This window comes from Trichosporon asahii (assembly GCF_000293215.1).
Source record: "Trichosporon asahii var. asahii CBS 2479 unplaced genomic scaffold scaffold00038, whole genome shotgun sequence".
In the NCBI taxonomy this organism is placed as follows: domain Eukaryota; kingdom Fungi; phylum Basidiomycota; class Tremellomycetes; order Trichosporonales; family Trichosporonaceae; genus Trichosporon; species Trichosporon asahii.
This window is the reverse complement of record NW_014040886.1, coordinates 31,577-54,559: the sequence shown is the minus strand read 5'-3', so window position 1 is coordinate 54,559 and position 22,983 is coordinate 31,577. Positions and strand designations below refer to the sequence as shown.

General features: G+C 58.5%; 6 protein-coding genes and 4 non-coding genes across 10 annotated transcripts; 4 read left to right on the top strand and 6 right to left on the bottom strand.

Moving 5' to 3' along the window:
• Positions 1 to 78: 78 nt before the first annotated feature.
• Positions 79 to 3,410, top strand: A1Q1_00906 (uncharacterized protein; the record flags this gene model as incomplete). Its single annotated transcript, XM_014325529.1, has 2 exons — positions 79 to 2,166; positions 2,238 to 3,410. The coding sequence occupies 2 exons, from the start codon at positions 79 to 81 to the stop codon at positions 3,408 to 3,410; spliced, it is 3,261 nt and encodes a 1,086-aa protein (XP_014181004.1).
• Positions 3,411 to 5,184: 1,774 nt separating this feature from the next.
• A1Q1_00905 (glycoprotein) lies at positions 5,185 to 6,722 on the bottom strand (the record flags this gene model as incomplete). The annotated part of the gene is made up of 2 exons (XM_014325528.1): positions 5,185 to 6,124; positions 6,448 to 6,722. The coding sequence occupies 2 exons, from the start codon at positions 6,720 to 6,722 to the stop codon at positions 5,185 to 5,187; spliced, it is 1,215 nt and encodes a 404-aa protein (XP_014181003.1).
• Positions 6,723 to 10,467: 3,745 nt separating this feature from the next.
• A1Q1_t171 lies at positions 10,468 to 10,552 on the top strand. The gene has a single exon. It is a non-coding gene; the product is annotated as a tRNA-Ala (tRNA).
• Positions 10,553 to 11,382: 830 nt separating this feature from the next.
• On the bottom strand, positions 11,383 to 11,462 carry A1Q1_t164. The gene has a single exon. It is a non-coding gene; the product is annotated as a tRNA-Met (tRNA).
• Positions 11,463 to 11,879: 417 nt separating this feature from the next.
• A1Q1_t172 lies at positions 11,880 to 11,991 on the top strand. Its single transcript has one exon. It is a non-coding gene; the product is annotated as a tRNA-Ala (tRNA).
• Positions 11,992 to 12,416: 425 nt separating this feature from the next.
• On the bottom strand, positions 12,417 to 12,520 carry A1Q1_t163. The gene has a single exon. It is a non-coding gene; the product is annotated as a tRNA-Leu (tRNA).
• Positions 12,521 to 13,189: 669 nt separating this feature from the next.
• On the bottom strand, positions 13,190 to 14,589 carry A1Q1_00904 (uncharacterized protein; the record flags this gene model as incomplete). Its single annotated transcript, XM_014325527.1, has 5 exons — positions 13,190 to 13,519; positions 13,568 to 13,733; positions 13,859 to 14,018; positions 14,116 to 14,530; positions 14,575 to 14,589. 5 exons carry the CDS (start codon positions 14,587 to 14,589, stop codon positions 13,190 to 13,192), a joined length of 1,086 nt encoding a protein of 361 aa, XP_014181002.1.
• A 1,244-nt stretch (positions 14,590 to 15,833) lies between these two features.
• Positions 15,834 to 17,171, bottom strand: A1Q1_00903 (uncharacterized protein; the record flags this gene model as incomplete). Its single annotated transcript, XM_014325526.1, has 4 exons — positions 15,834 to 16,473; positions 16,569 to 16,819; positions 16,870 to 16,928; positions 16,979 to 17,171. 4 exons carry the CDS (start codon positions 17,169 to 17,171, stop codon positions 15,834 to 15,836), a joined length of 1,143 nt encoding a protein of 380 aa, XP_014181001.1.
• Positions 17,172 to 17,466: 295 nt separating this feature from the next.
• Positions 17,467 to 17,865, bottom strand: A1Q1_00902 (uncharacterized protein; the record flags this gene model as incomplete). Its single annotated transcript, XM_014325525.1, has 2 exons — positions 17,467 to 17,695; positions 17,756 to 17,865. The coding sequence occupies 2 exons, from the start codon at positions 17,863 to 17,865 to the stop codon at positions 17,467 to 17,469; spliced, it is 339 nt and encodes a 112-aa protein (XP_014181000.1).
• Positions 17,866 to 21,234: 3,369 nt separating this feature from the next.
• A1Q1_00901 (uncharacterized protein) lies at positions 21,235 to 21,876 on the top strand (the record flags this gene model as incomplete). The annotated part of the gene is made up of 1 exon (XM_014325524.1): positions 21,235 to 21,876. One exon carries the CDS (start codon positions 21,235 to 21,237, stop codon positions 21,874 to 21,876), a length of 642 nt encoding a protein of 213 aa, XP_014180999.1.
• Between the last annotated feature and the right edge of the window lie 1,107 nt (positions 21,877 to 22,983).

Genomic DNA, 22,983 nt, shown 5'->3' with positions numbered 1-22,983 from the left:
CTTTCCCTCACTTGCAAATCCCAGATAACTAATGGCCTTACAACCATTCATGCCTCAGCCCATGGTTACAGCCCAGCCATGAGCTCTCAATTCTCCCGCCCGGGCCAGCCGTCACCCAGCCCGGGTCTCTCTGCTCCATCGACCCCACCTCGTCACCCGACACAGGACACGTCCCCCGCTGACATAAACGATGGCAACGCTAGCAACGTTAGCACCGTCGACCCCAACTCTGCCGGTGACGACTACGCCGTCCTTCCTTCTGAGACCAACACAGGGAGCACACCGAGCAACCCGGCAAACCCCACCCGGAGAGACTCAATGGAGGACCTTGAATTCTCGATCGGACCGCCGGGCCAAACAGAGGAAGACGACTCCAACATCGGACCTCAGGCAACGGCGTTCATGACACCTACTCCGGGGCAACGGCGTGCTTCGGAGGATCAGCCGCCCCCTGTTACTGTGAAAGACTTCGCGCGGCCATCCTCCCCGACTCCACACTTCCAGGAGCCCACCGACTCCCCGCGCCTTCGCTCCGATGATGCGCCCAAGCGCGCAGCTTCGACCAAGCGCTCTCCAAGCATCAAAGGTAGTGTGGGCGGCCGCAGAGGTAGCCATGGTCACTCCTCGCGACCGCATCGACCCTCTATCCTGACGAACACGCCTCGCACGCCGTGGAGCACCCAAACGCAGGCGGCCGCACCCTCGACTCCGCAACCGCCCATCCTCACTCTGACACCCGCCGTCGCTTCTGATCAACCCGAGTTCGCGGAACTTCTAACGCCCGCTCAGCTCCGAAAGCGTCGGAAGCAGCGCGTTCCTCCATCTCAGCTTGGTACCGGTCTTGGAGTGCTGGCCGGTCGGCCGATCCTCGCTGGTCCCAGCCGGCTCGGCTTCGCAACCCCTGACGGAGATCTGTATAGAGGAGCGACGGATAACCCCGTGGCTCCCACAGAGCCGACTGCTGTTGACGACGACGCGATAACTGTGGCCAGTTCGGCGAGCTCCGACTCCTCAGCGAGTGGCATCGGTGCGCGAGCCACAGACCTAGTCCACCGAGTCGGAGAGGCTATTGGAATGAGACGCGGGAGTTCTTCAAGCGGCTCTGATACTTCGAGCAGTTCTAGTAGCTCTGCCTCGACGTCCGGATTTAGCATCGGTCGTTTTGGACGAGCGTTAACCCGCACGATGTCCAGGGCTACAAATGACAGCGCAGCCGAAGAGCGCCCGAAGAGAGTCTACGTTCCCAGAAGACGAGAGTTCACTCTCCTACTCCCGCCTGGGGAAAAGCTCCCTCAGAAGCCGAACGAGGCAACCGTCATCACAACGCCCATGCTTCCACCCATCCTCGAAGCGATCCGCTCAGTCCGGGCAACGAATGGGATCGCTGGCGCTCTCGACGTCCGACCGACGCTGTCGTCTCGCAAACACCATCATCACAGCGACCTAGCCGTTCGACGCGGTGGCTCCGCTCCGGGCCGCAAGCGTGCGCAGTTCGTGAATCCACCAATTCCCCGCATGCCCAGGGTGGAGGCGCTTCGTGGCGCCGGGCCGGTGCGACCAAAGTCGGCATCCGATCTCCTTGGACTAGCCGCCGGGCCAGGAAGGAATCATTCGTCTCCCGACCTGGCGTCTGTGCGCAGCTCTTCTGGCTCCAGCACCGACTCAACTGCCCCGCCGTTGTCGCCGACGCCGACGTTGAGACCGCAACCGAAGCCGGCGTGGTGGTTAGACGTTTCATGTCCGACTTGGAAGGATCTGAGAGACATTGGCGAACTGCTGGCTTTACATCCGCTCACCCTGGAAGACGTGCTGCATCAGGACCCGCGAGAGAAGCTTGACACTTTCCACAAGCTAGGTTACTACTTCATTGTGATCCGCGCACTCGACGAACAGTACTTCAAGTACACGCCGGGCACGTCTGGTCCACCCGGAACTGAGCTCGAGATCACGAACCCGAACCACACGGGTTCACGTGAAGGGGATGGTGGCACGAAGGAACGGCGACGACGTGGCTGGGGATTCGGTCGAGCCACCGGTCGCGCAGCGACGAAGATCGGAGAGAAGGTCGAGATTGTTGAGAACGATCCCGGAAAGGAGGGCCTCGAAGGTGTTGGTGTCGGTGGCATCAACCTATACCTTGTCGTGTTCGCGGACGGCATCGTTTCTGTGAGTACCTAGCCACCCGGGCCGTAAGAAGGCGAAGCTGATGTTAGTTCCACTACGACGACGTCTCGAAGCACGTCACGCGAGTCCGCGACCGCGTCCTGCAGGTGCAGGAGTCTGTGCCGTCTCCCGATTGGATCGCACACGGTCTGATCGATTCCATTGTGGATGCGTTCTTCCCGCTAATGGGCTACGTCGACGGCGCCGTTGATGACATGGACAGCCTCACGATCGACCCGACCCGTGATCCCCGCATACAAACTGTGCAGCCGTCTCAGAACATCGAAGCGCCAAACCCATCGGACGACCCGTACTCGCAGTTCGGCGAGGAGCACGCATGGATTGACATGGAGAAGGACCCACAGAAGCTCGACGAGAAGATGGCCTCCTCCACTGGTGTCTCTCTATCCGAGAAGACGGGACTTCGACAACGTCGGGTCTCGACAAGCATGTTTGAAGCCGCTAAAGCGGCGTCCGAGAAGGCGGCGGCTGCGGCCAAGAGTGTGAGGAAATCGGCAGCTGTTGCCGTGCCTAAGAAGACGCGCCTGCTTGACCATACGTGGACCCGACCACTTCTTTATCTGTACCTCTACATGCTTCCAACGACCAGCGCGGTCGAGCATGTGCGCGAAGAGGGCGGTGAGGACGTTTTCGACCGGAGTACGATGCTGCGCAGTATAGCGAACATGCGCCGCTTAGTCACCGGTCTTTCCCGCATGCTAGGAGGGAAGCATACTGTCGTCGCAGCGCTGCTGAAGCGAACGCGCGACAGCGCGGACGACGTCGAGGCGTACCTCAGCGACGTGCACGACCACATCCTCCTACTGCAAACCTCGCTGTACCACTACGAATACATCCTCTCGCACTGCCAGCCGGCGTACCTATCCTACTTGCAAGTGTCGGGCACCCTGTCGCGCGGCGGGACCGACAAGCTGATTCTCGCACTGTCAACGGTCACAATCGGTATCCTGCCAATGCAGTTTGTGCTGGCATTGTTCAGTATGAACGTGCACGTTCCGCACAACGGCATGAGCGACCCTCCCGATGGAATCGACGAGCACCGAGAGCCGGACGACACACTCGCGCCCTTCAACTGGTTCATCGTCATCGTCTTCGTCATCACGGTGATTGCACTAGGTGTCCTCGGTATCATACGGTATTGGCGTTGGCTCGCGCGAAAGAAATGGACCATTCGTCGAGGCGGCCAACTTCCTGGCGAATGGGATGGGTTCTGGGGATGGCAGTAGGACAAGTGCCGCCGTCCCGAGTGCGTGCCCGGCCATGGCGCTGCTCAACATCGACTTGGCTCGAGCTCGGCGCCTCTTGTTATGCCGTTCCCGAACACCCGTCCCGGCGCCATCGCCATTCCACCCATGCCAAGCTCTCGTCTCCCGATCGTTCCCCTGCATCTATACCACCTTGCATATCTCAGCACATTTCCATCTCAGGCTACATTTTCATGCTGGAGCGGTTATGCCCTCCCTTGTTGTACATATACCTGTACCACTTCAGCATCTGCATATGCATCATTGCATCATACTTCTCCGCACCGGGCCGAAGCGTCCGCCTGGCGCGATTGACCTTCCCACTGATCCACCGCAAGCCCAGTCTGAGTCCAGAAATCAAGCCTCCAAGTTCCGATCCCAATTCTCTGATCCAAGCCCCGGCTCGATGTCCATATTCCAAGCCCCCCCCCCTCGCGCGCGTCGCGTCCAGTAGAACTTGCCGTTCCTGGCTCATCAATTCTCCGGTTCCGTAACAACCCAGGATGCCAGGATGCGAGAGTGTCCGCAGCGCGCCAAGACGGCCAGGCGACGGCCAGGCGGAAGCCACACCCTCGCCAACCCTGAAAGCGAGCCGGCGCACAGGCCCCCTCTGCGCCTCTGCATTCTTGAGGCCAGTAAGAAGACGAGGGCATGGTGTCCTGACTCCTGGACTTGCTCGCTTTGGGCTCCGGGTCCTGCTCCGGATTTGCTCCGGTTCTGGTCGGTTCCCCCTCTCTGCTCTCTGAACGACTTGCAGGTGTGCAAGGAAGGGCAGTGCGGGGCTGTCACCCCTCCCCTTTTCCCCCCTTCTCCTCCCCCTTCCGTTTCTCTCCGTTACACCAGCGCAGCAGCGCAGTGTTCTGCGTCGTTCTGTCCCCTGCCTATTGCCCGTTGCGTGCACTGCTGAGCGCACAGCACAGCACAACACAGCACAGCGGACGAGCGTTCTGCAACGGTAGGCCAGCTTGTATCAGACCGGTATCAGGTCGCCCAGGCAGGCAGTGCAGCGCTAGCGCCTTTCTGGAAACTGGAGGGCTTGGTGGACCTGAGCCGCCGCCGAATCTGGCCGCAACTTTCTGCCGAATGCGGACAATGCCATTGAATCATGCTCGCGCCTCGCGTTAGACGTTACAGCTCGGTCTGGTGACCTAACCCAGCTGACCCGCCTGTCTTGACACAATTGAGCACACTGGGGCTTGCGGCGCAAATCGCGCACGCGGCACCTCGAGTCTACGCGTCTGGAAACACGACGCCAGAACTTGGCGTTGCGTTGTGATCGACTTTGTGGTCAGCCGTGGCGGCGCACGACAACTCTCCCGATCTCCTTGGCACATGCACACTCTGATCCGCTGAGAGCATACGCACGCGCCGCTCGTCAAAGTTGAACGATCGATGCGGGATCTGCGATCGCTCCTGCTCACAGACCCGCTGCGTGACTCTGCTGCGCCTGGCGCCACAAGCACCATGCATATGTCTATGAACGGAGCCTACCAAATGTCCATGGCAACAAAACGGTGGGGTGGTGAGGGTGAGGTGTGTTTCCTAGACATGAATGGAGAAGAGTGCGTCGTCTAGCTCACCGATGCAGGTTAGGTTGATCGAGATGGTGGGAGTGGAAATGGGAAGGGGAACGTAACTAAAGACTACTACCAAATAATGTTGCTTTCTAGATTAGGAGTTGTTGTAACGGGGACGTGGTCGTTCATAAAATAACACACACAGAGGAGTCACAAAGGTCATCTAAGCAAGGAACTGCTTAGAGGAGAGCGAGGGCACCAAGAGCGACACCGCAGACCGAGGCGAGGAGGGCGGGGGCCGAAAGGGCACCAGCACCGCCGGCCGGCTTGCCAGCAGCGGCAGAGTCACCGTTCTTGGTGGTCTCGGCACCGGCGGCGGCGGAGTCGCTGCTAGCGCCATCCTTACCGCCGTCGGTGGGCTTGGCGTCCGAAGAGCCAGCACCGGCAGAAGTGGGGGTGACCGAAGGGGGAACAGAGGTAGGGGTGGTGACGGTAGCCGGGGTGGTCGAGGGGAGGCCGGTGACGGGGACAGCGGAGCCGTCACGGAGGACAGTGGGGGCGGCCTTGACCATGAGGTCCTTCATGTCGACACCGTTCGAGATGGTCGAGTAGGTCTTGCAGTTGGAAGACTTGGGCCAGAAAGCAGGGGCCGTAGGGGTGACGAGCTGGCCGACGGTGAAGACACCAGTCTCCTTCTCCTCGTTGGTCCAGGTTCCAGTGTAGCGCTGGCGGAAGGTCGAGGTCGTTCCGTTCTTAAGGGGGTAAAGACCAGGAGCCATGGCGATCTCACCGTCGCACTCGGTGAAGCCAGTGGTGCGCGAAGCCTCGAAGTCGGTGATGGCCATGACCCAGCGGCATCCCATGATGTCGAGCTCGTGCTCGCACTGGAGGGCAGTGGTGGTGCCGTTGACCTCGGCGGTACAAATACGGAGACAGAACTGGTCGAACGAGATGAACGACATCCACTCCTCGTAGAAGACATCCTCACCGGTGGCAAGGTTGGTGGTGACGTTTCCACCGATGGGGTTGCCGAGGTTCTTGGCTCCGTGGGGGTCGAGCTCACCACCAGAGTCACCGTCGACAATGTTGATGCGGGTACCGTCCCAGAAGCCGTGGATCTGGATGTAGGCGGGGGTCTTGACAAGGTGGGCAGCGGTGATGGTGCCGTCGGGGATAATACTGTGGTGGGTGTCAGCACTAGGCTCTCAGTGGAATTGGATCTGGGCGCCACGAGGCAGGCCCCTTGGCCATGGAGGGGAAGGAAGGGACCAGAGGCCTAGCCACCTCGTTGTAAAGCCTGGCAAACCTCGCCTGTGCAGCCCCCGACTGTGTGAGTTGGTGGGTGCGATGGGACGCACGCGCCACCAGCAAAGCAAGGCAATGCAAATGGGCTGTCGCGCGACGTGCGACACAGATCGCGGCTGTGAGACAAGATCGCACCGCACTGCCAAAACGGGCACAACAAGAGACCTGCTGAACCGAAACGCAGTAATAAGACTTACCGAGCGTTGTTACGGGGCTTGGTGCAGTAAGCGACGACACGGTCCTCGATGTTGCCAATAACGGAGTCGGGTCCAGGCTCAGGAGGGCCGTACATGCAGAAGTCGTCGATACCGTTCAGCGAAAGGAGACGAGAGAGCGAGGTCTGGTTGACCTGGGCACCGATGGGGTAGAACTCGGGCTTCTCGGGGTTGGTCGGGCCGTTGGGGAAGGCGGCGGTGACCTGGGCGCTAACGCCCGACGAAGCGAGAAGGGCAGCGGCGAGCTGGGGAAGCATGGTAGCAGTGAAGAAGAAGGGTATGGGGAAGAGAGAAGAGGGAGGCTAAGGTTGTTTACTATATAAAAGAGTGTGGTGTGGGAGGGCGTATGCCGTGGGCTGTGTGGGGAGGGCTGGAGCTTGGGAGCGGAGCGGAGTGCGTGTGAGGGCGAAGGTACGTAGGCGGGGGGAACCTAGGAAGGGGAGCACAGCGTTGAGAATTCAAGTGAGAAGGACAACTCTGAGAGGATTGGTTGAGGAGAGAAAGAAGAGAGGGGGAGAGACTGACAGCGTCGAGCGTTGTCCAGCCTTTGAGCACTGTGAGCGATTGGTGGGCGCAACCGGCACCAGCCAGGGCTAGCAGGGCCAGGAGGTGAGCCAGGACGAAGGGCAAGGGGAAGGTCAATTGGCAACGGGCGGGGCAACGGCAACCGCAGGGAGCAGACAAGCAGGCAGGCGATGAGAATGGGCGCTGGGCGCTGATGCTGGGCTTGTTGACCGTCTGGCTGTACTGACCGACGACAGGAGACGCAGACGGCAGACGCCAGTTCGTACACGGCTAGTCTTCCCTGCACGCGCCTGCGCGCCAACGCTCGGGCGATTCAGCGTGTGCGCGTCTTCCCACTGGCTCGCCGCCAGGAACACGTCTCATCCCCAGGGTTCGTTTAGGGATCGCGCCAGGGCGTGAGGAACCGACAGGTCTTGGCGCTTCCCAGTCCTAATCGGCCACCGGGCGCTCTAACGCCCTGGCATTAGGAATGCATTACAATCTCTTCTTATTACACTTGCCAAGAAATCGAGAAAGCACATCTCGCAGGGACGCGAGAGGCTGATGCATCGCCTCGACCATCCCTCGACACCGGACGGCATGCCCAGGCTGCTGCGACATTCTCGGCGCTCGAATGGTGACTTCTTGGCCACAGCAGGGCCAAGAACAACAATAATGCGCAGGCAACTGTGCCATCGCGGACTCTGCACACCCACACCCCGATCCCCGAGGGACAGGACAACCCAGGTCACAACCAGGACTTGGGAAATGCGAACACGGTAGACGAGCGTGCGAGAGAATGTGTGTGACGCGAACGTGCCGGCTCCCACCGGGGACCGTGCGCGATCTCCTCTATCCCATACGACCATTTGGACCATGCTACGGTCCAAGACGGGCACACCGGGAGGGCAATTCCTGTCCAGCTGCCTGCATCTTTTGTTACTCTCAGCCCCATCCGGGACATCCGGGCCAGCCCAGCGCCTGTTCAGACGCTTCCCCAAAGCCTGCCCAGCACGCTCAGAGCTCGCCGTGAGACGGACCACAGGCGGCCTTAGCTGTGTTTGAATGTCTTCGTTGGCATAATAATAGACCTACGACCCGTTGTGCCCCTCATGCCCATGTGCTACGCGTGCTTTCGCCGCCCGACCCGGCCACTATGCCAGGAACAACTCGACCGACCTCCCTGTGCTCCTTTTCACCAGTGGCCTTCGGCCCTTCATCCTCCCTTCCCCTCCTGCTATTCCCTATCATCCTGAGGAATCCGCCACTCCGCCCCGGCCGAGGAGGCGTACCAGACAGGCGTCCATTACGCAACGCAGGCGATGGCAGCCGATGGCCGCAGAGTTCCGCTCTGTGCGCCGGATTCGCCGGGCACTCTGGAGGGGGCAGTGTAGACTCTCACTCACCATCAGTTTGGGTACGCAACACAATTAAGATTCTGTGCACCTGCGCCGAACCGCATGTACGTACATACACTTCCTCAGATCCATGATCCAGCGAAGGGCCAGTTACGTGTCTGGAATCGGGCCCATTGTCATCCCCGAGGGGCAGGCGGGGCAGCTGAGAGGGAGAAACTCACATGACCTGCTGCGAGGTGTCTAATTTGAGCCGCAGCCCTCTTGGCATTCATGTCAGCCCCGTTTGCCCTCTAGCGATCTCGCCCTTCTCACACAGCGTGCACCGCCTGCCAACTTCGCTCCCCATCATTGAGTTGCAGTAGAGGGCCAAACTTAGCTCAAGGTCCCACTCCTCGCTCATCTCTTCATCATGCCCCGCATCATCGTTCCCATCCCTCACATGCGAGGATAAGCTTCGACACCTGCAATCGCAGGTACATAACCTCAATTCACCAGAAGGCTGGTCTGGGTCTTTGATCGCTCTGGAAGCTCCAGGCCGTGGACGTCTGACGTCCGCAGAACACATTGCAGTGGCTTCGACCGTATGGCTACCGACGCCAACAAGCCCTCGCAAGGATTTCGGGGGGGAGATGGCCCGTCGAGTTTCATGTTCACTTTTCACCCGAGAGCAAACGGCTGAGCACTTTCTCATGCATAAAACGGCCCTCAGAAGCTCATGCCGGCCCGGTGTAAACAACGCACAAACAAACAAACAATACCACTCACTTTGGCCCTCGCAAACCAACATCGCGGTGCATCCCCACTCGTCTCATTGTCCATCCATCACTGATCCATACAGACCAGCTCCACTTCTCCACCATCTAGCTCAACCTATACCGCACTATCGTCCCATGCCGGGAATGGAGGCTAGCTCCGGGACGGGGTGGGGGCGGCTGCCGGCTAGCTCGGCGACGTCATCGGCGTGTGCGGCGGTGCTGCCTCTCGACGTCCCATTGGCCATCTCTGGCACCCTGCGCCCCGCCCTGGAGCAGTAATGATGGTCGCAGCAGCTTGCTCATGCGACACTGATGCTGACACTTGCACGCTGCTACGGACAACTTCTGGGACTGCTCCCCGACATGTACGGATCCTTGTGATCGACACCTCCCTTCACCACAGCGCACCCACTTCGCTCCGCACACAGACGCTCACAGCAGATCTCGCCACCCCTGGAGCCGTAGACACACCTCACTATCTCCGTCTCCGCTGATGCACAGCATTGAGGGCCGTCAGAATGCCGACAGGACACCGTGAGCCACTCAGGAGTGGCAAGCCCTGGCAGCGTAATGACGCCGCCGAACGGAGGACTTTAGTGTCGACGGCTATGACAGACGAGCCAACACCGCAAAGCATACCGATACTGACGCCGGGCGTCACATACCCCTGCCTGACAGAAATGCCTGCGTTTGCCGTTGGCATTGTGCCGCGCTTGTTGGAGGCTTCCCCGTTCGTTGCGGTGCAGTATCGCGTGGGTGGCATTCGCTAAACCACCATTGACCAGACATCGAGCGCATTCGAGTTCCAGTTGCATTAATACTGACGTGCTGATAATGACGGCAGGCCACAGTCACAGCACGCATCACGAGCGCCAGGGGTCAAGGGGGGAAAAAATCGCCTGTCTGTGTCCAAGAGGTGTTTTGCGTAAGGGGCTAAAGATTGTTGGCAAGGGACTGTACCGCTACCGCTGACACATCTGCAATGCCCTCTCGCGTTTCGCGACGTTAGTGACTCTGTGCCGCACAACTGAGAAGCAGTGTTTGAGGTCTGGGAAGAAAACGCCAATCTCTGCATGCTGGTACAAGCTCGAAACACATCTGAACCAGACTTCTCCTGTGCGGTCTTTTGGCTTCTCAACACCGGCAGGCGATTCTGACGGGGACGTACGGAGCGGGCATCTGCACGGACGTCTGTCTGCATCGGGCACCGGAAGGACACACCATGACCTCCCCTGTCCCCCCTGTCTGCTGTCTTCGCTTCCTGCGTTGCTGATTACGCAACGTTCTGTGTGCACATACAAACAACCCAAGAGACGCCTCGCTCCCTCGCCCCTGCGCGCGATGCCTGCGCCCTGCGCCCTGTCGCTCGTAAGCCATATCTGGTCGGGCGTGTAGCTCAGTTGGTAGAGCGCGTCATTAGCATCTTCTAGCTCATTGACGAGGTCTTTGGTTCGATTCCTAACTCGTCCAGAACATCTGTTTTTGGGAACCGCGTCAAGGATGTTGATGTCAAGAGATGACGCCGACTGCCTAGTGTGTTGTCGATTGATCACTACAGGGCGAAACATGCTAGGGCGAAGAGAACGTAGACACTGTACATGGGAGGGTACTTGGGAGGGTACATAGGAGGGACGCGGTGCGAGGCTATTGTGTGGACGGACCGAAACAGCCTCTTGCCAGGTCGGATCTGGCAAAATACGGCCAGTGCCATGTTCGCTGGCGCCAGTGAGAGGGAGCGCAGGTTGGACCATTGTCCACTGCGGCACCAGACCGCATCGGGAAGCGTAGGCGTGCCGCGGACACTCGATTGACTCGAACCTCACAATCCCCGTGCCGCAGTGGTCTGCTTTGGAAGAGATACGGAGCGCAGAGACATGACAGTCAACGTGGCTTCTACGTGGCTTCTGCTTCTCGGTGACTGGGTGGAGCCTGAGAACTGCAACGGAGGGAGGGACTTGGCCGAGACTGCCTGACAGAGAAGGCGAGCGGTGTGAGGTGAAGAATAGACCGGCGACCACTGGACAGAGGGCAAATTAACGCTGCTGGTGTCGAAGTAAGACTGGCATGGCAGATGGGCGCGTCTCTGTGATGGAAAAGTACTCGCCTGTGAATGTAAGAGCACGAGGAGCTCAACAAGTAGCAGTCGGAGAGAGGTGGGGATTATCAGGGCCGGAAATCGGACACTGCACGTACGCTCATGGGACTGCCACTTTCTTGCTCGACCAGAGCATACGCCCACCAATGGCAAGTTATCACCCCTCGGCCTTGCGACCAGGCTTAAAAGCTGGACAAAAAGGTCCTAGCGACGAGAAGTTTCGATCTTCTGCCCTTTGGGTGAACTCATATGAGCCCAACGCTCTTCCATCTGAGCTACGTCGCTTTCGACGATTGGCGGGTGGCGATGAACGGTAGAATGGGCGAGCCACCTGGCTCCGCGCGTTTGGGGGCCATACTCTGTAGCATGTTATCACAAGCCTATGCGGAAGTGGGCTTGAGGAGTGGAGAAGGTAGATGCCAGGTTGTGGATTGGGCTGCCAACAGGTACACACACATGCACACGTAAACACACGCACGCCCCCGCACACTCATAAACACACAGGCACGCGCCCGCACCCAAGAACCTCATTCACGTCCTCATTTTCCGACGTGCTCTCCGTGGCAAGCTGCCGTGGAGCATCACACCAGCTCCTCACAACTATGGATGACCGCTCTGCTCGACGTCACAGGCAACATCGGCGCTTCTCCCTGGAGCGCTAGCGCCCGCGCTGCGCCCCGCAGGCGTCGTACATCACCTGGCGGGCGTGTAGCTCAGTTGGTAGAGCGCGTCATTAGCACGACCGGGCAGCTGTTCATCGCAGCTCCGGCGCAGTTACTTGACGAGGTCTTTGGTTCGATTCCTAACTCGTCCAGGTCTTCCTTTTTCGTGGTCGTGCATGAGTGTCGAGGGATTGGATGGCCGAACGAGCTTGTAGGAGAAAGATGAAGTGGTAGAGGATCGTTGACTCAGTAATTCAATAATGTGCCACACGCACACACTCGCGTACCCAACTGCTCACATGGTGCTTGCTACATACATAAACATGCCCGTCACGATTGGGTCTCCTCTGGATTTAGCCTCCTCCAAATCTCAAGCTATTGTACGGGATGCTTTTTCTGAGGCCGCGCGCCTATAATGTCACGAGGCATGGGGAAGGTCGAAGCGTCGACATGGGCAGTACGAGCTACAACGCTGTGTCCGTAAGCCACAGGACCTTGCACAAGCCCTTCGCGTTGTTAAATGAACCCGTATGGGAGCAGGAAAAAAGTTGGCTTTGGGCGAGCGCAAGCTCGCTTTTGACAAGAGTGGGATTCGAACCCACGCCCGAAGACTGCGAATTGGAACCTCCGAAAGAAGCAACAACCTGAACACAGCGCCTTAGACCGCTCGGCCATCTTGCCTTGATGTAATCAGGATGCGAAGCAACCAGAAGTCACGCGGCAGCACCACGATTCTGTCCTTGTGCGCCCTATCTATCGAAATGGTGTCCTCGAAGGTTGGAGGAACGACGGCGAAGGCTTCAGGGTGCCTTGAGAGGCTCGCTGGAACGTCGTATGTGATTGAACAGCGCACGATCGCATGGGGATTCGAGGTTCCTCAGTAATCACCGACTGCCGACGTCGCAGAGACTGAAAGATGTACAGACCAGCAGCTCAGATCTCAAATCGTGGACGCTACCTGTACCACTTTATCGGTAGCACTCCTTCGTGCACTGTCGCATGAACCAGTTACCGCGCAATGACGCGCTTACCGTCAATCTACGAAGATCGCGCTTAGTTGGGAATTCGCCGCAGGAGCCCGGCATATTTCGGCTATCTCGGTGGGCAACCTGCGGGCGAATCTGGCACCAAGACTTCCCCTGCCCGGCGCCGGCGGCGCCGACGCCGACGCCGACACCCGGCCGCCGGCCAGCTCTGAGGAGATGCTCGTATAGGACAGTGAGTGCGGTGTTGAGAGCACTTGACGGGAGGGTAGCTCGCCTCCGAGACACGCAGAAAGGCTGAAGAACATGCGACCACTTTCCACTGCGACAAACGTACATCGAGAAGAAACAGTTACAGACAACCACTCTAGTCCTTCTTGAGGCTCTCATGCTCCTTCTTGACCTTTTCCATCTCGTCCTTCCAGGACTCCTTCACTTTATCGGCAAACTTGTCGTCGGTCATGAACTTGATACCAGTGCAGGCCATGCCGGTGGTGTGTTTCATGGCCTCACCGTGGGCCTGTTCAGATTTGCTCGCATCAGTGAACTCGACAGTGTGGTTCGAGTTCTTCGACTTGATGTTGAACATGGGGTGGCAACCGGGGAAGGCATGCGTCACGTTACCAAAGTCACTGGAGGCGCCCATGCACTCCTCGGTGGCAACTCGAACGGGAATGTCGTACATGTCGCCCATGATCTCAGAGTAGGCATTCTGATGTCAGTGGCCTTTCGAGATTCGACTCACGGAAAGGGACACATCGTTGCGCATCTCCTTCAGCAACAGGCCACCAGTGATCTCAGCTTTGCAGCCAGTCTGCATAGCTGCACCCTCGAAAGCGGCGGTGAGCTTCTTCTTCAGATCCATGACGAGGGCGGCACTGGGTGCACGGATGAGATACAACATCGACGCCCTATCCGGGATAACTGCTGTCAGAAACGCAACTCCGGCGCAGGACTCACCATTCGGTGCAGAGCCACCGTCAGTAATAATGCCCTGGATTCTACGGTTAGCAGTGCTCCCGACGATTGAGCTCACCGGCAGCTGGGCTGGATCTGCTGGCGCAGCACACCGATAGCACTGTAAGCGAGGACGGCGGCGTCGAGAGCGTTCACTCCCTCCCAAGGAGCCAAACCAGCGTGCGCGGGGGAACCCTTGAAAGTCACCCGGAGGTGGGTCATACTGAGAGTGCGGACAACTTGGCCTCCACTGTTGTCGCCGTTTCCGGGGTGCAGCATCATAACAGCGTCAATGCCATCGACTAACGTCAGCTGACCCCCAATCTTGCCACTCACAGGCTCCAATGTCCATCAAGCGGACCTTGCCCGCGTCGCCCTCCTCGGCAGGGGTGCCCATGAGCACGAGGTTTCCGTTGACGTGGCCCTTGTCCATGGCCTCCTTGATGGCGAGGAAAGCACCAAGGCCACACACGGCGATGAGGTTATGTCCGCATCCGTGGCCGATCTCCGGCAGAGCGTCATACTCCGAGCAAAGCGCGAAGGTGCGTCCGTTACCGTTGGAGTATGTAGCTTTGAAAGCGGTGGGATACTTTTCGAACTCCTCGACCTTCACACCGCTGACTCCCTTCAGATAGTCGACAAGGGCGTCATGTGCCGTGTGCTCCTTCCATGCGAGCTCCGGGTTCTCGTGCACCTTCAGGGATATTTTGCGCAGGTCGTCCGACACTGAGTCGACCTTCTGCTGCGCGCACTTGTAAGACTGTCTCGTCAGCACTGACGTATACATGCACACACCTCTGGAACAGACATGATTGCTTCGTTTTTAGTAGACTTCGGCGTGAATGCATCAAAAGTTCCTCTTTATAGCTATGAATCAGCGGGGCCGGACCTGCCGATAGGCTCACCAACGTCATGCCGAGGTTACCGACCTCTGTGTCACCCTCGGCGTTCTAACTGCTGGCATCCAATCTGAGGACACATATACTCCCGGCCAGCCTGACGAGACCTAGAAATGTGGGCATGTCAAGGGTAGTCGTCGCCTGGAAAACAAACCCCAGTTCGCCGCATGCTATTTCTAACCCGCTGCAGTCGGCCCCGTTAGCAGCCCCGACCCCAGCGATAAGGGCAAGAACGGCCGGTGGTCGGCCGTCACCACGCTTGATTCAGCGAGTTGCCATTGGGCCACCGTGATCACATCCGAACACTATGGAGCGACACCTTCGCAAGCTTTGAAGGGGTGGAAGTGTGACAGGAAAACATGTCGATCTCAACTGTTAAGGACGCTACTGTAAACGAGAAGAGTACTGGCTCCGCCGACAGTCCGCTACTCTTACACCACCTGGGAGGAAGATGGGGCGGCCTCCAGGTCACTAGACAGCCTACGATCGCATTGTCCCACGCATCCATGACCTCACGCATCCGATCGGCTACACTGTTTGCAACTAGTACGGGCAAGACTGCAAGATGATACGCCGCTGTTGGCCGCAGTATCTGGACCTGAGCGCTTACTGAAGAGTCCACGACGCCATGTGGCTTGAGCCGCACAGTCCGATTTTACAGAGGTACCTGAGGATAAACGCATACGGATACTCAGCATCAATCCCCGTAGTCTGAACTCTGGCAGCTGCCTGGAGGCAAGGGGAGGTGCTGGGTTACACATTGCATCAGCAGGTGCAAGCTATTTGACGACATCGGAATTACCACACCACCCAGTCCGGGATCGACTACGATAGCTCGAGAAGGGAAGTACAGTATTTTTCGCTGAGTTTGTGAGTTGGGTCTGTCGTGTTCGGCTCGAGTGTGGCCACGCGGTCAGGTACTGAGTCAGGCGTGCTGAGCAGGCTTACTACAAGTCACAGTGATCCGCGCCGCGTGACGACGCTTTGCACACATCGTCCAATAGCAGCGGTAGAAAGGATTGCAGTCACATGTGATCTACTGAATCTACGAAAAGAGGTCTGGAGGGGAGATGAGCGAAGGAAGGCGTCGTTAATGATCAGTGGAACAGGCGAGACTCTATTGGTTGCGTCGGTGATTGTCAACGGCGCTGCCGATCAGGTCGATGATCCCAGAGGCGCGGTCAAGCTTTGAGGAAAGATGCGGTATTTCGTCCTCCAGCGACAGAACCCGCGCCTGTGATTGCTGGAAGTCGACGCACAGCTGATCATGCTCTGCGATGAGTTGCTCGTGCTCCGCGGCGAGTTTGATTTGCGAGGCGCGTAGCTTTCCGCAACCTCCTCGCGGAGCTTCCTATTCTCCTGATCCTCGTCGGCTTCGGGATTGATGACGGTGCCAAAGCTGCTGGGGGCGGAGATAGCGCTTTCGGGTCGTGCCGAATCGTTAGCGCTCTCCGTGCCCTGGCCCACGCCCGAGCCCACGATGGCGCGAAGGGGGTCATCGGCATCGCCACAATCGATGAGATCACCCTCATAGCTGAGAGGGGTCTCCTGCTCGCAGAGGAGAGTCGGGGCAGACGGAGCCCACTCAGCAAGCTCGGCGTCTGCGAGTGCGAGTGCAGATTCCGTCAGAGGCTTGCCGTGGTCGTCTTGATCGTCAGGGGCGGCGACAAGGGCGTGGGAGTCGACGGGCTCGCCGTGATCGCCGTACGCGCCGTCGGTCCGCTGCGCCTGAGCGGGTTCAGAGGACCCTTCCCTCGTCGCCCTCCTAAATGTTATTTCCGCCGGCGAGGATGACCTCGCGGGTCAGGTGCAGCCATTGGACGAGAGCGTCCCATTGCCTGAAGCTGCTGGAGTGAAGGGAAGACTTGTCGTACGTGAACAGCGGCGTACCAGCAGGCGACAGGACCTAGACTTCGCGGAGTGAAGAGAGCAGTCGAGAACGCTCTAGGTCGCCTGTGCGCTTGTCGCGGATACAAGTACAGTGTCCTGCCATCCAGAGCAGGGTGCTTTTCCAGCCACGCTTCTGGGACAGGGAGGGCGAGTTGCTCGAGCTTTTCGACCTTGCCACTAAGTGTCTTGCGCACGCGCCTGCATGCCGCCCGCCGACGACAGTATACGAGAAGTCCTGCCCTGGCTTTGAACTATCATCAGCACGGATCAACTTCAAGCGATGCACAGGTCGTCTACTCACAGACTTGAGGCCGTAGGCGAGCTCCAGGTAGGTCTGCCGATCGGTCGGCTTCTCGCTGGCTGTCCAGGCCTGAGTGTCAACGGTCTACTCAAGCGAGTAATTGACCTACAGACTGTTGAGGCTGCAGATATAACTAGCTCGCTGCCGGCCTCGTCGCCTCCGTCTGTGCAATTCGATTCCACACTACCCGGGCGGGAGCGACTCATCGAGACGACGTCGCAGGCATCCTTTATCCCGCTGGCATAGTTTAGTGCGCGAACGGCGGGGTCGAGTTCGACAACGCGCACACCCTGGCGTCTCATGGCGAATGTCACAATCCTTCCGGTGAAGAGGTCCATCAGCCCAATTGCCAGGGCTTGGAGGTAGCACAGGAGCACTTGGCGACAGATGTGTGGCGAGTGTGCTCTGTGCAGCTCGCGAAAGTTGGAAATCAATGCTCCACCTTGGCCGCTGGCGATCCAGCTCCGACAGCGACGCGAATCGCGAGCGGGATGGCGCCTGAGCGACATCATCACCGCGAAGTTTCTGGAGACGCTTCTGCTGGTGGGGGTTGAGCCCTTGGCGTTGGGGGGAGACTTTCTCCAGCTGCCGGCGCAGCTACTCCTCCTGCCGCTGCAGGTCACGCAGCTCCTCCCATGCCACCGAGTCCTCCTGCTCCTGGTGGAACATGTCGGTCGCGTCCTCGACTTCTCGAGACAGGCGCCAGACCTCGGCTTGCGCCCAGCGGAGTTGGTCGTAGATCTGCTGACTGGTGAATCGGCCTCCGCAACGATGGGGCTTAGATTTGGTCAGCTTTCCGAGCGTGCCGGAAGAGCTCCAGGACGTACTGTAGACATCAGCCCATGGGTGAAAGGAATAGTGAGAACGACGGGTAAGTGGAACTCACCGTCTTCTCCTGTCTGATGCCTGGGCAGACCTCCCTGTTCGGCAACGGACCTGAACTTGGGTGCACGCTACACCATGGCTGGACATATAGGTTGGGCTTGTGACAAGCATCCTTGCGGTGACGCTTCGGTTAGCGGAGTTGAAGCTTCTTCCTTCTCGAGATTGTGACTTGAAGCAGTGACTGGGGATCAGAAGGAAGGCGGTTGAGGAAGTCAGGCTATGTAGCAGGAGCACAGTGAGCGGCGGAAGCATTCTCCAGGCATGCAGAGCAGGCGCTCAGGCCGCTAGCGCTAGGCAACGAGGGACGGAGGGCGCAACTCTGTAGGAGGCAACACGCAGTCGTCCCTGGTGTGCTAGTCGATCTCACTGACGACGGGGGCGTCGCTCTCCCAGCCCGGCTGGCGTACTGGTATTCCATGGTCGGCCAGGCCTGGGCACGAATGGATTCGAAGATGCCACAGCATAGCGCGTCCAGCCCATCTGTTTTGTGGAAGTCGCGGTGTGACTTCGAGGATTCTCAACCCTGCAGTCGCTCAGCCAGGAAGAGAGCTACGTTGTCGTCCCTCATGTTCCCTTGACCTGCACGGGCACAACCTCGACGCGGAGTTGGTTCACGATACGTGAGCGTGGTACAGGATATACATGCAGAGATCAACCTCTATCGTTCCATGTTGACAGAGTGTACGATGTTTACGAGAAGCGCTGGGGCTGCGGCATGTGCGCCTCTGATCATCCTTCGTGTGGTGTCAAAGGCTCCGGAGCCCCAGGCTTAGTGTGCGCGTGCTGGGACAATGGGCAGGCATTCTAAAGCTGCGTGTATGATCCGCGCAGTCACTAGCGTTGAGGTTGCCGCCAGGCAGACAACACTGCAGAGGGGGGTCGTACGTCTGGACAAACCACTCCGAGGAGCTCTTCCTCGCTTGAGATGTCTTCTGTCTCGTCTTTGTCTTCGACTTCGCTGCCCCACCACGGCGCAGCGCTGCTGGCGTAGGCTGGGACGTACGACTGATACGCCCCACACTCGTAGTCAAGCTTCTCGGACCCGTCCCCACAACTCTGAACGACCGGCGGCTACGAGCGAACCGACAGCTACAAAAGAGCAACAGCGCCCACCGTCATATCGCTGCCCGAGGGCGAAGCGCCTTTGCTCCTCTCATACTGTCGACCGGACCCAACCCACGATGCTTGGCAGCGCGGAGACCGAAGCGCAGCGGTATCAGCGAGTGGTCCTGGCCGCACAGCCGCATCCACACCCAGCGCCAACACGAACGCCGCATGACGGACAGCAGCAAGCATCACCGGGGCCACAGGGCCCCGAGCTGCCCTCGTGTTGCCACTACGACTGGCGCGACGACCTTGATCCGGACGACACGCCGCGGTGTTGCCTCTTCCGGAAGCCCGAGACGTGGCGGGGACGCTGTCTCCCACCGCTGAGCTGCCGCTTGCGGATGTGAGTGTCTCCAGCTCCACGACTATCGGTTCGATAGCGCTAACCCACTGCAGTTGGATTCATTGGTTCATGTGCGACAGCGTCTGTATGCCCGTTGGTCGGAGCTTGGAGAAATTGTGTGACCGGGTTCTCCTGAGGATGTTTGACTGCATATTCTGTTGCAAGTAGTGCTGCTCGTGCGGAAGGAGGCGGGGAGCTGGCAAGGAGGTTGCACTCGACAAAGTGGCCAGAAAGTCAAACTCGGCGACGCCCTCGCGGATGATGATGAAACGCGTCAGAAGTTGAGGTCACTCTTCGGTCCAACATGTCATAGTTGCATTCCCTGCGACATTGACTTAAGCAGGCTGTACAAGCTGTGCACACGCTGTGAACACGCTGCCGGACGCGTCGGTCCGAGTGAGGTCAAGTCTACCTTGGACGAGGTTGACGTACCTCGCAGCCTAGCATCGTTTACGACATGGGCACGATCAAATGACGGAATATGAAAACCTTAATCTGACAGAGTCTGGAAGGTGGATGGATACTGAGCCGAGTCAAGCGGTGGGTGAGTGGGAAGGTGAGTGAGCAGTGCCGGCTGGGTGCGAAGTCGGGCAGGCAGCAGGCTCCGGCATACCGGCAGGCAATAGGCGAAACAAGGCGAAACTGGTCCTGGACTGAACTATGGACTCCTCAGTGTGCACTGGCTAATGCTGCAGGCGCTGGAAGGATGGTAGAGGATCTGACTAGGAAGGCGGTCCGTGCTCAATGGTGTGCGCCGTCAAGAGGTCAAGAGGTACTAGGTCAGGGCTCAAGGGATTGCGAGGCAAGGAAACGCTTAGGCCTGGGCTGAGACGCCGAGGGGGAAGGCTCTGCTCCGTGTATAGAAGGACGAGCGGCACGGCATGCTGGTATCACGCCTTGCACGATTCGGCTTCTTGGATCTTCTGGTCCTGGGAGCGTCCATGCCTTCGCGCTGTCCAGGCTGCGACCCACAGGTGGTGCACGGATGAGGGTCACCGGAATCGTTATGGCCTGGTCAGGCTGTTCTCGCCCCGGTCGCCCCTCAGCCTGCCCGCGCTGCCCGCTTCGCCCTCTTCTCATGGCCAGCCCGTGGAGACTAAGACTCGGTCAGGTCCGGGAGAGGTGTAACGCTGTCTTAATTACCCGGGTACGGATCAGAGGACGGAGATCGAATGTGAGCACAAGCATCATATGCATCGCACCCGGTGCGGTCTACAATCAACATGACTGGATATGCATCGCCGCCATCCTGCGCTGCGCCATGCACTAGTGACCGAGCTGATCGGCGGTGGTTACAACGAGCGAGCGCGTATAAAAGTCAGGCGGGTCTTCCTGGCAACCGAATGGACATCTCGGTCACTATCCCCTCACGGCCAAAGCCACCTCCTTGAATCTTCATGTTCAAGTTCCCACATCAAATGCCCGCCTACAATTCCGCGTGACGACTTAATGTACTGGGCATAGCCTGAGGCGTTCACATTTCGCGTACGACAAGCGAAGTACCTCGAGCTTGTGCAGGTGTATCGCCGACTCCACGCGGGTGACTCTAGCTCCAGACGCTGCGACAGCTGGGTTATACATCTGCGACTCTTGAAACAGACCTTCGACTCTGCACTACACAACCGCACGCACCGACAGACACTCTTCCTCAATATCTCTGCAGAAGGCCGGCTTCCTCGCCGTCCTTCCCGTCCCGGACGCAAGTACGCACCGCGTAACACCCAGCCCGTCTCCTACCCGGCGCCGCCAAGCCGTCGAGGTTTGAGCCACCTGCTTCCTTGCTTCGGATCAACGCCTCGTCGATACTGCGCGCTATCTTCATTGTTCAAAAAGGGCCAAGACGTCCGCCCGTCCGTCCCGTAGGCCTACTAAGTCGCTCGACATCTTCCGACTGTTCTCTCCAGGCATCTTGCTTCCCCTTCTCGAAATGACCACTCTGCACATGGTACGTACCGAAGTGCAGGTCAGAATGCCCCCAATCCATTTCGTCCCTGCACCACCCTGCGTTCCCCCATTACGTCAAGCTCCCCATGCATTTGAGCGCTGACGCCCAGCAACAGGTGGCTCCTGCCTACACTGGGGGCGGGGGTCCCCATCTGTACCCCTCCCCACCGATCGATTACTGCGAGTCACCGCTATCCATTAACGCGTGCTTCGATGACCAGGAGCAGCCGTTGACCTACGCCGCCCAACAGGCTTTATACGATCAACAACAGTTCCGGCGAGCGTCAGGCGCGCCTTCTGCAATCCCTTCCCAGACGACAACGGCCAACATACATGCATACGCCCGGCGCGCTCCCTCGCCCGCACCAACGGTCGACCCCAGCTGCTTCCCACCGCAGATCCGGGTCATCCTACTGTTCCCCTTACGGCCACTGCGACGGATTCCGCTAAAGCGTCTGGGCAGGACCACACGGCGGCGTTTCCTTGGACATCGTCACAGCAGTAGCGACGTCCAGGGGACTGGTCGAGGCCGCAACACCCAAACAGCACGCCAGATCCCTACGATCAACGAGGACGAGGAGTACCAGCCTGATGGGGATCGAATGCAACGGCCGGACTTTGAGCTCTCGCGCTCCTCGTCACCAACTGGGACTACTTTTACGAGGGACAGCTACGGACCCGTCGTGGCCATGCAACACCGGGCGTTACCGCGCCGAAACACGTTCTAGCTTCCCTAGACCTAGAAAAGCAAACGCATCGTATACACCACACATGTACACACCAACACTTATGGCATGGAATCTCGACTAGAAGGGCAAGGGCATCTCATCAACAGCATTGAAAACAATCGCAATCTTAGACTCTGGTGTTGTGTATACACGTCCGCTCTGATGCGGAGAATAGTTGTCTCATAGGTGTAAACGGGTAATCTATGTATAGCTTGGGTTGATCATTGCGCATCATTGCACGGCACGCACGGTTCGTGCACAGCTTGCATACGCGGGTAGGCGCAGCGTACGTAGTGTGCGTTAGTGCACACTGGGCAGGCGATGATCGATCGTCTCGTGTCGAGCCATGAGCTTCGACCTTGATACGTGTGACCGCCCGCGAAGCAACAGATGAATCAACAGCTTCTCATCGATCTCAACTGCTCGCCCGACGACGCATGAGTATGCGCACAAATTCAGCAACGTCTGCAAAGTCTGCGCAATCCAGCTCAACCATCGTGGCCACCCCAAATCCCAACAAAGTAAGTGATGAGCCAAGGTGAATGCAGCTAGTCGGCGAAGGATGTCGTACATTGCGTAATTGCAGGACCAGGTGAAAGCCCACTCTGAGTACTGGAATTCAGGCAGAGTCGAGATAATTGCAGGAAAGTCTCCGTGCCGCGGCCCCGCGTCCCTTCTGCAAACCAGTGTGAGACCTTCAAATGAGCAAGGAACGGCAAGGAGGAGTATGTCACCCCTTGGCATCATTGCCCCGCGTCCACAGAATAAGGGTGGCCGGGTGGTGAAGATGACGAACAACGGACCATCGCATGACTCGATTGGGTATAACTTGAACCTTGTTGACGAGCTTTAGCCCGAACAAGCCGGAAATCCCGAGCAACAGCAGCGGCCTCCGCTGCAGGACGAGAACTTGACGGGATGGTAAGTTGGAGAACGTATCGTAAAGGCGTTTTACTCTCGGAGTCTGACTACGCGCAGCATGACCCGCTTCGTGCATACCAGGTTAGGGCACGGGCTATTTCGATTGTACCTCTTCATCATTCTGCGGAATGAGAAATAGAGTTGCCTTTATTTCCCTCGATTGTGAATATTACCTTTCAACCCGCT